The 18109-nt window shown below is 34.9% G+C and overlaps 2 protein-coding genes and 1 non-coding gene across 8 annotated transcripts; 2 read left to right on the forward strand and 1 right to left on the reverse strand.

Moving 5' to 3' along the window:
• The first annotated feature begins 2488 nt into the window (after positions 1-2488).
• Positions 2489-9952, forward strand: LOC132605712 (probable inactive histone-lysine N-methyltransferase SUVR2). 5 transcript variants are annotated; one of them, XM_060318901.1, is made up of 7 exons: positions 2489-2637; positions 4939-5089; positions 5221-5292; positions 6937-7169; positions 7506-7541; positions 7655-7976; positions 9237-9952. In XM_060318901.1, the coding sequence occupies exons 4-7, from the start codon at positions 6987-6989 to the stop codon at positions 9641-9643; spliced, it is 948 nt and encodes a 315-aa protein (XP_060174884.1). In that variant the 5' UTR covers positions 2489-2637; positions 4939-5089; positions 5221-5292; positions 6937-6986; the 3' UTR covers positions 9644-9952. The 5 variants fall into 5 exon arrangements, with proteins under 5 accessions (XP_060174884.1, XP_060174881.1, XP_060174885.1 ...); XM_060318898.1 differs by lacking the exon at positions 5221-5292 and having other exon boundaries at positions 2490-2637; XM_060318900.1 differs by lacking the exon at positions 5221-5292 and having other exon boundaries at positions 2576-2661.
• Positions 8779-8883, reverse strand: LOC132608406 (U6 spliceosomal RNA). Its single transcript, XR_009570330.1, has one exon. It is a non-coding gene; the product is annotated as a U6 spliceosomal RNA (small nuclear RNA).
• Positions 9953-11444: 1492 nt separating the features above from the next.
• On the forward strand, positions 11445-18053 carry LOC132605714 (uncharacterized). Of its 2 annotated transcripts, XM_060318904.1 has the most exons (6): positions 11445-11972; positions 14239-15063; positions 15461-15730; positions 15815-15925; positions 16475-17342; positions 17376-18053. In XM_060318904.1, the coding sequence occupies exons 1-6, from the start codon at positions 11709-11711 to the stop codon at positions 17666-17668; spliced, it is 2631 nt and encodes an 876-aa protein (XP_060174887.1). In that variant the 5' UTR covers positions 11445-11708; the 3' UTR covers positions 17669-18053. The 2 variants fall into 2 exon arrangements, with proteins under 2 accessions (XP_060174887.1, XP_060174886.1); XM_060318903.1 differs by having other exon boundaries at positions 11446-11972; positions 16475-18053.
• Positions 18054-18109: the final 56 nt, after the last annotated feature.

An 18109-nucleotide genomic window follows, 5' to 3' on the forward strand; every position in this document is an offset into this window, starting at 1 on the left:
GTATATATTTATTTAATGAAAATTTTAAATTATACACAATGTCTTACAAAAATTACTAAATTCATGTAAATGGTAAGGTTAAAATGTAAATAGACCGCTAGTGTTCAAAGTAATAGTACAAGGATGGAAAAGGGTTAAAATATCCTTAACATTTGTGATTCTCATATTTGTTCTTCGTGAAGCAATGTCTCTAACTTTATTGTTTGTCCCAAATATACCCTTAACAATTATAAAGGTTTAAATATTCCACTAGCACCTGGGATGAAGCCACCAGCGCATATTTTGGAACTTTTTAATTGTTCAAGTGTATAGGGATATATTTGAGACAAAAAATAACGTTAGAGACATCTATGAGCTGATAATTTAACAAAGGAAAAATATGAGATAAATCAAAGAAAATAACAAAAATGGTCCCTTTATGTTTGAGAGTAGGTTCAGATAGTCCCTTAAGTATGCATTTAATGATTTTGGTCCTTTAAGTTTGTAAAAAGTGAACACTTTTAGTCTTCGTCAAAATTATGTTGAATTCTGTCTATTAGATGTGATGAAAACTATGGGTAAAAAACTAGCGGGAACTCATATTTAGAGGTATAATTTTTTCGTAGTTTCTAGTTTTTAAAATTTATTTCTAGAGCGTGGTGCAGTTTTTGATTTGTAATTTTTGCGATTTTTATATTTTTTTATTGTCCAGTATGGTTTTTGTTGTTTTATATTTAGAGCTTGATGAGATTTTCTTGGTATTTATAGTTAAATCTTATTTTTATAATTCCCGTCAAATTTAATAGACGGTGTTCAATAAATTTTTTACTAGAACTACCAATATTAACTTTTGGAAAATTTAAAAGATCAAAATTGTTTAGGATTGTAAGGTACTAATGAAGGGTTTTCAATTAGTGTCTGTTTTTCTAGTTAGAAAATCAGCGAATCAAGTTACTCAGGCTTTAGCTAGGGCGGCTGTTTCGACATCTGGTTCGATGGAATGAGAATCTGCCCCACTATCTTTTATATATGATGTAATCGCTTTTGATTTCAGTAATAATTGAGAAGACATTTCTAAATAAAAGAATCAAAATTATTAAGTGTATATGTAACGAACTACTATTACGAACCAACTCTTAAATATAAGGGACCATGTTCGGCATTTTTTCGCGTCGAGAAAGTAATAATCAAGACAGAAAAATATCGCAACAATTACTGTATTTGATTTCAGAATATGAGTGTTACAATCTCTATGATTCCTCTGATTCGTCTTTTCAACAATAAATTCAAGGGCTTTTGAGCTTGATCTTGAACTTGATGGATTTGATCTTAACTTGTACTTGAATTCAAGGGCTTTTGAGCTTAATCTTGAATCTTCGTCTGGATCTCTAGAACTTTTAGAGAAATACTTGAATGCTTGAATGCTTTTAGCTTGTAGAGAAATCTGCAGCGTTTAATCCACGAGCTCTCTCTTGTTTCTTGTTAGAACTTTTGTCCTTTTTCTGAATTATGAGACCCTTATTTATAGTTGTATGATGAAGGAGTTGTGACAATGACAGGCTTCTTTCGACCGATCAGAATTAAACTGACATGCCGATATTTGATTGGCCGGAACATGTCACTTGTACACATGGCGCATCTTCATTGGCCTTTGATTTGACTAGGCATGCTGCATCATGTTGACACGTGGCATGACCCTATAGGCTCCTTTATTTGACTTGGCGTGCCACGTCATTTGACATGTGACATCAATTTGGGCCTCTTGAATAAGATGACATCTTGGGGTTCATCATATGTAGCCCAATGAAATTGGGCCATTACTTAAATCCATATTTATTGACTTAAATAATTAACCCAATTGTATTAATCCATAATATTTATTCGGAGCAATATATCATGTATTTGAAATGTAATCCAAATAACTTTATGGATTAATTTGATACAATTTAAACGTCCACACGCATATTTCAAGATTTGATGAGACTTCATTGATATTTATATAGTTACATTTTTTTCCTTCATAGTTCCCATCAAATTTAATTATTTAACAGAACACATTCAGTAAATATTTAACAAGGACTTACAATATTGGACATTTGAAAAATTTAAAGAACTAAAATTGTTAAGTGCGTAGAACCGTAAGGATCAATTATAAACCAACCCTTAGGACCCGTTTGGCCATAAGAATTATTCACTTTTTTCAAAAATTAGTGTTTGGTCATGAAAATTCCAAATACAACTTGAAGTTATATTTTTTCACTTTTTTCACAACCAAAACCTTATTGAAAAAGTACATTTCAACAAAAAAAATACTATTTATAAAAACTATGACCAAACACAACTCCAACTCCAAAATTCCCAAAAAAAAAAGTGAAAAAGTTCTTGATTTCTTTGGCCAAACGCCTACTAAATATAAGGGATCATTTTTGTCATTCAGATAAATTTTGCAAACGCTTAAAAGGGTGTTTTTAACCTTTTCCGCAATTACAAATAATAAAGTTAGATTTACCCCTAAAATTAAGGGACTATTTGAGTGAAAAAAACTCGATAATACAAACGCCCAACACGTCAAACAAGTCCATTTTTTTTTTTCTCGTGCTCCTCATATATATATTTCTCCGCCGTGCTCTTTCACTTCACATTTACCCATTGCTGCAGGTAAATTTAAGGTTATTTTTCCATGTTAGTACCAAACACATTCTCATTTTCACAATTATATATATATATATATAGAAGCAGATATAATACTTTTTGTTTATGAATTTTTTAGAAGCAGCTATAGGATTATAGATTCTTGAATTTTTATTTTTTACAGGGTTCTTGATTTATATTTATACATATAAAGTGAATTTTATTAAGCTACTTGGTTTTGTGGAGCAGAGATAGGATTTTGAGTTTATGGGTTTTAGATTCTTGAAAAAAATATTATTGGGTTTTTGATAAATTATTTATACATATAAAGTGAATTTTATTAAGCTACTTGGTTTTGTGGAGGAGAGATAGGATTTTGAGTTTATGGGTTTTAGATTCTTGAAAAAAATATTATTGGGTTTTTGATAAATTATTTGTTCATATTAAGTGGATTTTTTTTTTTTTTTTTTTAAAGGTTAGTGGGTTTTGTGGAGCTAAAGGTTAGCTTTAGCCCAAAACTGTAAGGGGTCGTTTGGTTTAAGGACTCATTAGTCCCGGATTACAATCCCGGGACTAATTTATCTCATCTATTGGGATTATTTTATACCATCTAAAAAGATGGTATAAAATAATCCCAGTATAAGTGGGTTAAGAAGATATAAGCTGGGTTATCCCAGCACTAATTTTTATACCATGTTTGGTACAAGGTATAAATTTATCCCAGCACTAATTTATACCTTATACCAAACATGGTATAAAAATTAGTGCTGAGATAACCCACCTTATACCTTAAACCAAACGGCCCCTAAATTATTATTATTTTGTTACAGTGAGTACAAATGTAGTATAATCAATTATATTATAGTTGATTCAAATTGAGAGCACTATTGTGCAGACTGTATTGATTTGGGTGTGTTTGGTATGAAGGAAAATATTTTCTTGGAAAATAAGTGGTTGATTTACTTATTTTCTTGTGTTTGGTACGTAAGCATAAAATATTATTATCTTTTAACTTTACCAGTTTCAAAAAAAATAAAAATAAATTATATCAAAAATATTTGTATATAGGCACCCCAGAATGTGGCCTAATGGTCAATGAAGTGGGTTGAGTGCCATGAGGTCTCGGGTTCAAATTCCAGCATAGACTAAAACACTAGGTGATTTCTTCCCACATGTTTTAGCGTTGGTGGACAGAGTTATCTGGTATCTATTGTTGCTGTTGTGCTGGTGGGAGGTGGCAGGTAACCTGTGGAATTAGTCGATGGCGCGCAAGCTGGCTCGGATACTATGATTATTAAAAAAAAAAAAAATTGCATATAGTTTACCCAAACACTATGGGAGGTGGGGGTTGGAGTTGGGGATGGGGGTGGGGATGGGATGTGTTGGAGGGTGGGGAGGAGACGATCAATGTGGAATGACACTTGTGGAACTTGTTTCCGTTAGATTTTTCTCAGTTTTTAAGGAACTTGTTTTCCTAGAGAAATTGTTCTTCAAAAGTTTAGACCAACCAAATATGTTCCTCCATACCAAACACACCCTTTGTTGCTGCATTCTGTTTCTGTCTGTTGTGGTGCTTTAGGAGAATTCTTGTGCATGAATTACCATGTTTTTGTTCTGCTTTGATAGTACTTTTATTTATTTAGGTAGAAATGAACTTCGCTGAGTTGATATTCTTCAATGTCCCAACAGTTTTACTGTTTGGGTGAATTTGCCCAGTTTAACAACTATAAGAAATGCTTTGAATTTTATTTTCCAGAAGTGTCAAGTGATTTTGTGGCTGCATTGTATTTCTATCTGCTGTAGTGCTTTAGGAGTATACTTGTGCATGAATTACCATGTTTTGTTCTTATTTGATAGTACTTTGTTTCTTAATTTTGGTAGAAATGAATTTCGCTGACTTACTGTTCTTCAATGTCCCTACAGTTTTATAGTTTGGCTGAAGTTGCCCAATTTAACACTTATGACTTATGAGAACAGATTTGAATTTTATTTTCCCAGGTTTATTGCTGCATTGTGTTTCTATATGCTTAGGAGTATTCTTGTGCATGAATTACCATGTTTTTGTTCTCCTTTGACATTAATTTTAAAAAAATTTATTTAGGTAGAAATGAGGATCGTTGACTTGCTATTCTTCAATGCCCCTTCAGTTTTACAGTTTGGGTGAATTTTCTCAGTTTAACAAGTATAAGAACAGCTTTGAGTTTTATTTCGTAGAAGTGTCAAGTGTTTTTGGTGCTGCATTCTGTTTCTATCTGCTATGGTGCTTTAGGCATGAATTACCACGTTTTTGTTCTCCTTTGACAGTACATTTGCTTTTTTTGGATAAAGGTGATGTTGGAGCGAACTTGCCTGCACCTCCGCTAATCCACGGGTTACCTGCTGCCTCCCATCAAGAGAGGTAAGGGTAACCTTGCTCGCCAAGACTTAGGCAGATTGAAAGAATTCACCCGCTGACTCTGCTGGGATTCGTACAATCAAGGTCGTTACTCTAGCTTTGAGACCACTAGGCGACTGGGTTCTTCTTCTTTAATATTGTACAGTATTTTCAGTTGTGGCAATTCAATTGTTCTTATAAAATTTCTAACTGAAGTTGCTTTTTGCTACGTGTAGATGGAATTTTGGTTTCAGTTAGAGGAGATGCTCATAAAGATTTTTATATTTTTCTTATGGTCTTCCATGTTGGTAATAATGTTAATTTTAGAGCATATCAGTTTTTATGATTATTCATGATTTAGGGTTTATTTATGGTCTCCTAGGAAAATGTTTTCCTTATTTTTTGGATGTTTGCTAAGTAAGTAAAAAATATTGTCCCAAGAGATTTTGTATATAATCTAGGCAAACATTATGGGTTGCTGGTGGGGTAGGTTAGAATAGGGGGTGAGTATGGTTGTGTAGGTGGGGGTGTTGGGGATTTTTTTTTTGATAAGAATAAAAACAAAAACAAAAACAAAATCCCCATGAAGTACCACTTATGGAACTTATTCCTACACTCATTAGGGAATTCATTTTTCTGATTTTCTAGAAACTTGTTTTCTTCGAGAAAATATTTTTCAACAACCAAACATGAGAAAATTAGAAAATGCTTTCCCTCCTAACAAACACACCCTTAGTGATATAATGGTTGTGTTAGACTGTTAGTTGATAGTTTGATCATAAATTCTTGGAACTCTTTTTGATAATGAAATGAGAATTTGTGTGTGCCAAGGTTGTAACTCTGTATTCTTCTTAAGGCTACTATTCCAGTTACATGCATACTTATTATCCACTATCAAATCTACTTATTAGTTACTATCCTATGTTTTCGTCTTACATCCCTAATTAGAGTGCCTGCAATCTGCGGTGGGATATACTGGGAAATAGCTCCTGTTTTATAAAAAGAACCATTGGCTGAATGAGTACTACCATCAAGCATGGCTAGGTTCTACATGCAAAATAAAACTCTTATAAGGACGCTTTCCAGTAGCATGTTCCTCGTGTCATACCAGTCTTGGCTAAACTCTGACAAGCATGTATTTTCATCATAAATGGCAACGGCAATTACATGTAACATAAGTGCCACCTGACAGCTATATGACGCTCAAGTATTTGAGTGACCTTCTAACATGTGTATCTGTTCTCAAATATCTTGTTGGCATCTCCAGTTAGTTGATAATTCAGAATGAGCTTTTAGCTAATGGAAGAGGAAAGATACCTACTATGCAGAGGGATATTTGTATACAACTGAAGTACAACCTGAAACATCTATAAAATACCTGTCCTTTGACGTGTATAGACTTCTCATTGGATGAATAAAGTTTAGACTGGGTTCAACATTGTTAGAAGAGAATGAACTATATAATAGATTTGTTTATATTCTTATTCTTGTCTGCTTGTGCTCATAACCGCTTTCTTAAGATGGTAAGAGAAGCTTTCAGTGTTATTTATTCATGGGGAGAAAAAGAAATAGAGCGAACCAAGTACCTGTGTCTTACCCTTTCAAGGAAGGGGAAAAAATGACATTATATATATAACATATTTAAATAGAAAATAAACAAATCCTATTTTTAAAAAGTCCTATTTTGGTTTCCTACTCTTAGAATATTCAGCCATCTTTATATGCCAGTAGAAGACACCCCTATCAGCTTTATGTGACTTTCTTACTGACTTACCTTGCAAAATAATTTAATTTTTTTTAATCAAAATCATAGTGTGGATGTTTAGATTAGTTATTATAATTGGGTATACATGGCCTCATTTATATGTCTTTGGTGTTATGGCTGTGTGATTCTGTTGGCTATCTTGTATTTGTATTCTTATCCCCGTCTGAAGCAGATGATGTCAATGCAGGCTCAGTGACTAATTTCAAACCTGCTATCTTAGATCAGCTTTGATCAGCAATGCCTCCGAACCCTAGGGTCGATAATGCCTTTCGTGCTATGAAAGCTCTCGGGATTTCTGGAGAGAAAGTGAAGCCAGTGTTGAAGAATCTTTTAAAATTGTATAACAAAAATTGGGACCTTATAGAAGAGGAGAACTATAGGGTCCTTGCAGATGCAATATTTGATAACGAGGAAGCAAAGGTGCTAGTTTCCTTCATTATTCAATTCACTTTTGTTTCTCTTCCTTTCCAATGAGTACTCCCTCCGTTTCATTTTACATGAGGATGTTTGGCTGAGCATGGAGTTTAGGAAGGAAAAGAAGACTTGGAATTTGTGTTCTTAAACGTGGCATGTCATTTCTACAGCTATAAAAGCATGTAAAATTGTTTTCAAATACGAAAAGTTCGAGTCTTTTTGGAACATACTAAAAAGGAAAGAGGGTCACATAAAATGGAGCATAGGGAGTACTTTGTTCAGTTTTCTGCCATCTCTTTCATGTAAGCTTATTTTTTGCTGACATTCTTTCTTTCATTTCAGGATGCAGAAAGTAAAAAGTCACCCGAGATTGCCGAAGTATTGAACTACTTTAATGTTCTTGCATTGTTGCTACTGTATTTCCTGATTTGTCATTTTCCTCAAGTCTCTCTACTCACCTTTACTTCCTTCCGTTTTTCGGTTTCCTTCAGCAAGAGGCTCTGGTGCAAGATGAGCCTGAACCACCTCTGAAAAAGCAGCGCTTAAAAAATCATTCAAGTCAACCAAATGAGCCTCTTGAATCTCATTTGCAAAACCAGTCACCAGGTGTTTTTGATTCCCCTCAGTCCATGGGCAACGAATCACTTAGTAGAAACAAAGGAAAGCAACCCATTGGTTCTACTTCTGGTTCTGGCATCCCACTGTCACCCAAGAAGAATGCTGTTGCTAATCACACTTTTATCAAACCTAAGGATGAGCCAATCACTGATGACCTGCCACATAATGCAGTTCCACTTTCCGTCATCCGCCCAGGTAGAGGCTCTCTCATCCCCGTTCTTATAATTCAATCTTATGATATTAGAATAAGGGTGTGTTTGGCACAAAGGAAAATATTTTCTTGAAAAATAAGTGGATTTCTTTTTATTTTCTAGTGTTTGGTAAATACGCAAAAAAAAATTTATCTCAAGACCAATTACATGTAATCTAGCAAAACACTATGGGGCTGGGATGGGGTGGGGAGTGGGGGTTTGGTGGTGACGCGAGGTGGGATGGTCAATGGGTGGGGGCTTGGGGGCATTGGGTGTGTGAGGAGGAGACAATGAACTTGCAATGTTACTTATGGAACTTGTTTTCCTTACTTCCATCAGGGAAGTCATTTTCCTCATTATTATGGAACTTGTTTCCTAGAGAAAATGTTTTCCAAAATATTTTGACCAACCAAACATGAGAAAACTGGAAAACATTTTCTATTTCCTCCATACCAAACACACCCTAAGTGTTGGAAGGCACTCTTTTATGTGTGCTGTTGAGATTGGCAAAGTTATGGAATAACATGTTAGGTTGATGATTAGTTTGATACCTTCTTCTACAACAAGATTGCTTTGCTCTGAAAATTTTGTTTTCAAGGCACCAGCTTAATACTATATGATGCCTTTAGAGTCAAATTTAATTAAGCTTTTCCCAATTCTTCCACTGAATTTCAAATTTCCTATTCGTATATCCAACTTCAGATTTGGCAAGATTATCCATTTCCATTTGTTCTTGTAGCCAACTGTACAGAAAGTATTCCAATCTATACAGGAATGTTGAAGAAACATGAAAAGTTGCTAGTTGTGATTATGAAGGCAGTATCCTTTTTATGCATGTCATCCTTGCGTTAGGGCCATGCTAATCTTTTCTCTATCATTCCAATTTTACAATTTTACGGGATGTCTCTGAAGGACATTATGATGGTTGTATCCTTGATCACTATTATATAACATATCAAAACAAAACAAAACAAAACAAAAGTCTTTTTAAAATATTTTGACAAGATTTCTCATGGGTCAAATTGGGCTACACATCAGCCCACTTTTTAGATGAGTTCAGTTGAGCGAGTCAAAATGTTTGAGCCAATAATGACCCACCTGCCCAAACTTAAACGGGTTGGCGGGTCATATTTACATGGGCTAATGTTGCCACCCGTATTACTATTAGTCTATCAGTATTCTTTCTGTCTGTCTTTTAACTTTGGTACAAGAACTACGTGGAGTGTCTTTTGCTTCTTTGAGAGTATGTGATCTGAATTTGCAGGTTCATCAGGTAAAGGGAAGTCTCCAGTTGCAAGTGGTTCAATAGGCAGACAAGATAACACATTGGCAACTGTAGTCGAATCAGATAAAAATGATGGAGATCCACCTTGTCCAGGAGTAGCTAATGGCAAGCCTGAAACAAACAGGGTTAAATCTCCTTCCGGCCTTGAGATAGCTTCTTCACAATCTGGAGAGGTGAAAATTATGTTGAATTATGACTCGGTTCTTGGAAAATCAGGTTTCCAAATGCCTACTCTTGATGCAGTGGTGAAGTTAATGGATGATAAATGTCTCAAAGAATACAAAGAACTTGATCCTAATTTTTCCGTGATGAAGGTCATGACCGATGTTTGTCAGTGCTTCTGGGAGATGGGCAGTGAATCAACAAATAAATCATCCGCCAAATGAACGACATATGTCCTAAGAAGCATGGAGTGGGAGGAATGAGACAGGTTTAACTTAGCAGACTTAGATTGAGCTAACAACATTTTGTGTTAAGCTCAAATTGAGCTTAATAACATCTTCCCGATTTCTGTTATTTTTCTTTCCCGTGTTCTTTTATGTATCTATCTGGCATGAACTCGCTGTTGTTACTGTTAAGAAGTTTGCTTTTCAGAGGAGGAAAATGTGTAATATGTTAGTGAACCTGTGTTCTTGAAAATGAAGAGGTATTTCCCTTCTTCCAATATAAGGTTAACAAACGGAGTGTTGCAACTATATTCCTTTGTGAATTGGCAGTTGAGTTTGTTGCCTTTTGTGTTTTCTCTGCTTTATTTAAGCACATCACAGTCGAGAAAATCTTTGTTTTCTTTTATACCTTTACTTCAGGTAGAGATTGTGACTTTTGTCTTCTTTTTGTCGAGTAATACCTAAAAATAACTCTTAAACTGTTTACGTTTTGTCAATTTAATAGTTAAATTATGGAGTGATGTTGTTACCTCCTGAATTATATTTCCTATCAAAACCTTTCTTGCAGTCAGTGGCAGAGTCAGGATTTTCTGTAAGGGGGTTAAAAAATACGAAGAAGTAAACATACGAAGAAGCCAAGGGGGTTCAATATCTACCATATATACATAAAAAAATAACTTTAACCTTCAATATACACTGTAATTTTCTGCCGAGAGGGTTTGAACCCCCTCGGTTACACTTGGCTCCGCCCCTGCTTGCAGTGATACAAGTTTGAATTTGGGAAGAAATCTAGCTAGTAACCAAGCTAATCTAAAACTATACTGTGAGCTAAAATATGATTTTGCGTTGATGAACTTCAACAGGGTTACAAGAACAGAATATAAAGGAAGAAAGCGTAACTAATGGACATGAGGTAAATGCGTAATTATGAAAACTAAACTTAAGGGGTCTGAATGTAAATAATGGAACTTGTGTTGTCTTTCTGTAAACCAACTCTCACTGTTCTCGAACTGCACGAGGTACAACCATCACAAGCATAGTCCATCTTCAATATTATAATTCCACAAATAAAATCGTATCATGCAGTAGCATACAAATGGCATCAAATTCTTTGTAGTGTGCGGGAGCTAGAAAAGGGCAATTCGCCGGAATGCCCTTCTTTTGGGTGTTCTTTAATTTTTGCCCATTAAATTAATGGTCTTTAATATTTGTTTTTCGTCTAATATCATGAGATTTGAGATTCGAATTTTGGCTCATTCAAAAATATAAAAAAATTCGCAAGGCAGAGTTTGTAGCAAAACTCTACCTGTGTGCCTGCAGGTAGAATTTGCATTCAAAATTAGGCCTCAGGCAGAATTTTGAATGCAAAACTTCAAACTTTACCTGGAGGTAGAATTTTTCTTTTCTACTAATAATTTGCTTAGTTTTATTACTAAATGAAAGCAATAATCAAACTCTACCTGGAGGTAGAATTTTTCTTTTCTACTAATAATTTGCTTAGTTTTATTACTAAATAAAAGCAATAATTTTTTACTTATTATTGCTAAATGCTATATATTAAAATCCAAATATAATTTTTTAAAAATATTAACAAGATTATTATAAATCTATATAAACTACTTTTTTAATCTAAATCAATCATAACTTTTAGCTAAATTGAATTTGAAATCAAAATAAATTTAATGATAAATGATCGGGTCATCAATTTGCCCAAATCTTAACAAATTACCATTATTTACTCATGTTTATCAAAACGTTTTTCTAATTTTTATTTTCCTCCTTTTTTTCTTTTTCTTTTTCACTAGACTCTCTCATTACTCCGCAAAAACAGAAAAACCAGGTTTTTTCACAAACCCTCTCTTTTCCTCCATTATTATTAATCTTCTCTTACTCTTCATAACACTAATAATAATAATAATTAGCTATGATAACTTAAAACCCCATTCCATTTTCTCATTTTTTTTTCTTTTTACAGAATTGGCCACAAAAACTCAGTTTTCATAGTGAATTCGAAGAAAAAGTGGTTTATTACTGCAATTTTTGACTCTTTTTTTGTGTTGCAGAAATGGAGAATTCTCCTAATTCTGATGATTCAAAAAAAGTACAAATTTCAAGTGATAGAAGAACTCGATCTCAAACACTTGCTGTTCTAAAAGAACCCAAAAAAACCCTAAGTTTGTTCTTGAAAAAAAACAAAGTATATGGAAAAAACCATGTGAAAAAAAGTAAAAAGAGGAAAAGGTTAAAGAATAGTAGTAATTTGGGTGTTGTTGTTGCTAAAAGGAGAAAAGTTTATGATGAAGAGAAGGAGAAAAGCGAAGATTTGGAGGTATATTTCATCTTCTTTTATTGTATATTATGTGTATATCATGTGTATATATCCGATGTATTTGTATGTAACAACAACCACAACAACATATCTAGTGTAATCCCATAAGTGGGGTCTGGTATAGATTTGTATGTATGATGTGGTTATACGTATAATTGAAGTATACATTTAGTTTACTCTGTGTGTATATATGAAATGTATATGATATGTAGACTTGTCGGACTATATCATGTGTATATATCCGATGTATTTGTATGTAACAACAACCACAACAACATATCTAGTGTAATCCCACAAGTGGGGTCTGGTATAGATTTGTATGTATGATGTGGTTATATGTATAATTGAAGTATACATTTAGTATACTCTGTGTGTATCTATGAAATGTATATGATGTGTATACTTGTCGGACTATACTGGACATGTTATTGTGATATATGATGTGTATATATTTGTATGTATGATGTGTAGATGTATAGTATATTATGTGTCTATATATAGTGTATATGATGTGCGCGTGTGTGTGTGTGTGTGTGTGTAGAATACAGCGTACGAACAGAATAGAAATCATAAATATGTACTATTTGTTGTACTTTTGAGGATTCCAAAAAAGGGGAAACCCTTAAGTTTTTCAGTAAAAAATCGCGAGTGTATGAAAAAATTTATGTGAAAAAATCTAAAAAGAGGAAGAGGCTGAGGAATAGTAGTAATTTGCGTGTTATTGTTGCTAAAGGACAAAAGTTTATGATGAAGAGAAGGAGAAAAGCGAGGATTTGGAGTTACTTTCCATCTTCTTATGTTGTATATTAGGTGTATATATGTGATGTATATTTGTATGTAACAACATAACCCCACAAGTAGGGTCTGGTATAGATTTGTATGCATGATGTGGTTATACATATAATTGAAGTATATATTTAGTATACTCTTTGTGTGTATATACAAAGTATACATGCATTATGTGTATATATGAAATGTATATGATGTGTATATAATGTATGTGTATATATAATTTGTGTATATGATACACATTTGTTCAGATTGAAGTGTTCTAGTGTCAAAAAAACCCTAAATTTTCTTAGTAAAAAATCTAGTATATATATTTGTGGATATGATGTGTGTGTCTAATAGGTAGACAAGTGTCAAGATTGAAGTGTTCAACCTGAACAAGTCCGAATTCTAGCATCAAAATAAAAGATGCTGACAAGTTTATGGGAATGCCTATGACTTTAGCCTATATAGTATACAAGGGCGGATTGACACGGAGGCAGTCGGAAAGTTACACTGTGTATATAGAGTCACATTTATGTTTTATGTCTATATATTAAATGTTGAACCCCCTTAACACAAATGAAAGACTTAGCTCAGTGGCAAAGAGGGTTCAAATTTTCATAGAGCATGCAGGTTCAAGTATTTCTTACAACATTTTCTCATTTCTTTGATTTTTTGAACCCCCTTGGAAAAAATCCCTCCTCCGCCACTGATAGTATACAGTGTACATGCTGGATACAAGACCGCATATATGGTATATGATACAGTGTACAGGCTGGATATAAGACCGTATATCTGTGTGTGTATATATATTTTGTGTATATGATACACATTTGTTAAGATTGAAGTGTTCAATAGGAACAAGTCCAAGTTCTAGTTTCAAAAAACCCCTAAATTTTCTCAGTAAAAAATCCAGTATATATGGAAAAAATTCATTTGTGTACATGATGTGTGTGTCTAATAGGTACACATTTGTTAAGATTGAAGTGTTCAACAGTAACAAGTCTGAAGTCTAGCATCAAAATAAAAGATATTGACAAGTTTATGGGGACGCGTATTACTTTAGCCTATACAGTATACAAGGGCGGATGTACACGGAGGCAAGGGTTCATCTGAACCCCCTTCGTCGAAAAGTTACACTGTGCATATAGGGTCAAATTTATGTTTTATGTGTATATATGAAATGTTGAACCCCCTTAACACAAATCAAAGACTTAGCTCAGTGGTAAGTGGTAAAGGGGGTTCAAATTTTCAAAGAGCATGCAGATTCGAGTCTTTCTTACAACATTTTCTCGTTCCATTGATTTTTTGGGCCCCCTTGGCAAAAGTCCTGCCTCCGCCACTGATAGTATACAGTGTACAAACTGGATACAAAACCGTATATATGTTCTGGTTCTATTTGCTGTGCTTTTGAATTGTACATTAGGATTATAGCATGTTTGACAATTTCTTGTGTATTAACATATATCTTTACTTTATCATTGCTGTTATGTAGATTGGGGATTTTTATGTTAAACCGAAGAAGCGTTACAACCCAAGGGTTGGGGCACACACTAATGTTGATATCGTTAACTTGTTAAATGAGAAGTTGGACGCTAAGCAGATTCAGATGTTCAGGGAAACCTGCTTCGGGCATTTTCTTGATTTGCCCCATGTAGTGGTTCAGCATCAGTTGATACACCACCTATTGCTGAAGGAGGTGGTTGAGGAGGAAGAGGATGCGTTGTGGATATCAATTAAAGATGTCAGTCTGCGTTTTGGGCTTGTTGAGTTTGGTCTTATCACCGGGTTAAAGTGTACCGGCGATGCTGATAAGTGCTATGATTCTGATGGGGCAGGCCGGTTAGTTGATACGTACTTTTCTGACTTTTCGGAGCTTACCAGGGTACCTAAGCAATCCTTAATTGACTGCTTCCTTAAAAAGAGATGGAAATCCGATGAGGATGCAGTCAAGATTGCTGTCCTATATTTCATACACACATTTTTGTTCTCCACTGTGAATCGTAAACAGATCTCGAGGGATGAAATTGAGCTTGTTGAGAGCGGTGCGTATGAAACGTATCCTTGGGGGAAAGTTGTCTTTAAAGCCACGTTGGAGTCTATGAAGGGTAAGTTGCAGGGGAAGCCTTCGATGTACAGGCTTGGTGGATTACCATTGGCATTCCAGTGTTGGTTTTATGAGTGTTGCCCTTATGTTAATAATAAGATTGCTTTCCGAATTGATGACAAAGTGCCCCGCATACTTAGTTGGAAAGTTACAAAGCAGCCAAGTTTTAGGGAATTGTCGCGTGGGATTTTCAAGAAGAGGCGGGATGATCAGGTAATTGGAAAGTATAGTCATTTATTTTTGACTGTGTTAACATATAAATTTGATATACCATTCATGTACTCACCATTGTGGGATACTTTCTCAGTTTAAAATTGTATACTAATGGTATATTTCTAGTATGTCATAATGTTTATACATGTAATATACCGGCTTAGAATGTTATATCTATGGTGTATTCAAAGTTTAGTTAGCATCATTAATTATGAATCATTTTTATTTTCTACTCGTGCTAATGTTTTTTTTTTTTTAAAATAAAATAAAATTTAGGGTATATATATTGTAATGTTTTGTTATACATGTAATATGTAATATACGATCTAGACGGTTATATAAGTGGTGTACTCAAAGTCATTGTTTCTTCTCTACTGATGCTAATATTTTTATGTAGTTGAAGCTGAGGAATATATCTCCAACAGAATTTGAGAAAACAACACTTGGTTTGCCCGAATCAGTTGAAATTGAGAGGGTTAACGAGGTAGCATCTGGAGATGGTGCTGAAGTTCATATTAGTGATGAAGACGTTATCAGTGCACTTCCTCTAGCAAGTTGGAAGCTGCCTAAAACCAAACCTGACCCCCTCTTGAAACATGTTAACTGGAGGACCGAGTTCAAAAGACTGTCTGACGGACAGTCGGAGTTGAAGAATGAGATTCAGATGGTATGGACACTTGAGCTATTTTAGTTTAACATTTGAATTTTCATACACAACTACTTTTTAACCTTACCTTGTTTCTTTCACTAGGTCAACAAGGAGTTTGCATCGCTCAAGGACTGCATGACGGCATCCTTTGCAAATATTTTTAAAGCCATCGAGTCTCTGTCGAAGAAACAAGGAGAAAAGACTGCTTACGAGGTAATGCGCAACGTAGGAATCCTTTTATTTTGAGGAAATTGACATAAATAGCCGTCCTCCAAAATAATAACCAACAAATGTATATTCTTTGTATATTAATATCCTTTATTGCCTTTGAAACATAACGAATCCCCTCCTTGTTAAAGTGAAAAGATTTCTATTGTTTTACTTCAAGTAAGAATAATTATCCGATCAAGGGCTAACCCACGTACATGGAAGGAAGAAGCTATCTCAATATCCTTCACACAGATGACATCTATTTATTACATGACTGCTTAGTGTGTTTCAACAACCGTGTTCGCTAGCCAAAATACAAAAATGTACCCTATTATGTATATTTTTTGTATAGTAATGTGTAATGTACGTAAAATATACATATTTTATACATAGTAGTGTACCTTTTTTTGTATATTTGGCTAGTGAATGTAATTATTTTTGGCTGACTGGCCAAATGTGTAACTTGCCCTTATTTTTCACTGGATTGCACATATTATGTGCTCTTTTTTTAGTATATACTTGAAAAATAAACAGTGTTTTTCATTTTTCTAGTTTGAACAGCTTGATGAAGGAAATGACCCCCATGACAGACATGGCGATAGCGATTCTAGTGAGTTCAGTGCTAGTGAAGGGCAAGAGGATGGCAAGGACTCTATGGGCAACAAGGACAATAATGAGAAAGCGAATGAAGGTGCTATGGGTGATGTTGAGAAAGCGAATGAAGGTGCTATGGGCGATGTGGAGAAAGCGAATGAAAGTGCTATGGGCGATGTGGAGAAAGCGAATGAAGTTGCTATGGGCGATGTTGATAAAGCGAATGAAGTTGCTATGGGTGATGTTGAGAAAGCGAATGAAGTTGCTATGGGTGATATTGAGAAAGCGAATGAAGGTGCTATGGGTGATGTTGAGAAAGCGAATGAAGTTGCTATGGGTGACAAGGAAAATAATGAGAAAGCGAATGACGGTGCTATGGGTGATGTTGAGGATGCAAATGAAGGTGCTAGGGATTATGTCGAGAAAGCGAATGACGTTGCTATGGGTGATGTTGAGAAAGCAAATGAAGGTGCTATGGGTGATGTTGAGAAAACGAATGAAGTTGCTATGGGTGACAAGGAAAATAATGAGAAAGAGAATGAAGGTGCTATGGGTGATGTTGAGGAAGCGAATGAAGGTGCTAGGGATGATGTCGAGAAAGCGAATGAAGATGCTGTAGGTGATGTTCAGAAAACGAATGAAGTTGCTATGGGTGACCAGGAAAATAATGAGAAAGCGAATGAAGGTGCTATGGTTGATGTTGAGGAAGCGAATGAAGGTGCTAGGCATGATGTCGAGAAAGCGAATGACGTTGCTATGGGTGATGTTGAGAAAGCGAATGAAGGTGCTATGGGTGACAAGAACAATAATGAGAAAGCGAATGAAGGTGCTATGGGTGATGTTGAGAAAGCGAATGAAGGTGCTACCGGTGATGTTGAGGTGGGGGAGACACCTGGAGATCCTGTGGAGGAGGTCGAAAGGATGGACGTATCCAAGTCTCAGATTCTTCCCGATACATGTGAGGTGTCAGATCACATCACACCGGAACAGCTGACAAAACCAAGCCATCCCGAACCAGTTCCTGAAAACCAAGGTGACACCGGTGTTGAAGATTCTTCCAAGAAGTCGAGCAATATTGTTGATAATGTTGATTATAGTTTGTTGACCGAGTTTGATAAGTGGGTTGGTGAAGGGATGAAGAAACAAAGGTAGTACAGATATGACTCTTTCACTTTTTGCTACCTATGAAGCATCGAGAGGGAGGAATTAGTATTTTGTGGTGGCTTTTCTGTTATTCTGCTATTATTTATGCATCCTTCTTATTGCTGTTGACGCTGTTAAGAACCTTCTTTGTTTTATCGTAGGAAGAAAAGGTCGAAAAAAGTGTATTATGTTAGGTGAACCTATGATGATAATCTCGTTTTGACAAAACGTAGAGCTAACATTTCCCTCCCTGACAAAGGTTCCTCCAGTATTAAGGCTACCAAACAGGAGACTTGGTTACTAAATTCATTTGTGATTAAAGTGCAGTTTGAGTTTGTACTTCTTATTCTTTGTATCTTCTACATTGCAATTGAGAAATCTTTGTTTTCTTTGATACCTTTCCTTCATATTTCAACAACAATGATAACAAGAGAACGAACGATTTTCTAC

Source organism: Lycium barbarum, chromosome 8, assembly GCF_019175385.1.
Source record: "Lycium barbarum isolate Lr01 chromosome 8, ASM1917538v2, whole genome shotgun sequence".
Taxonomy (NCBI): Eukaryota; Viridiplantae; Streptophyta; class Magnoliopsida; order Solanales; family Solanaceae; genus Lycium; species Lycium barbarum.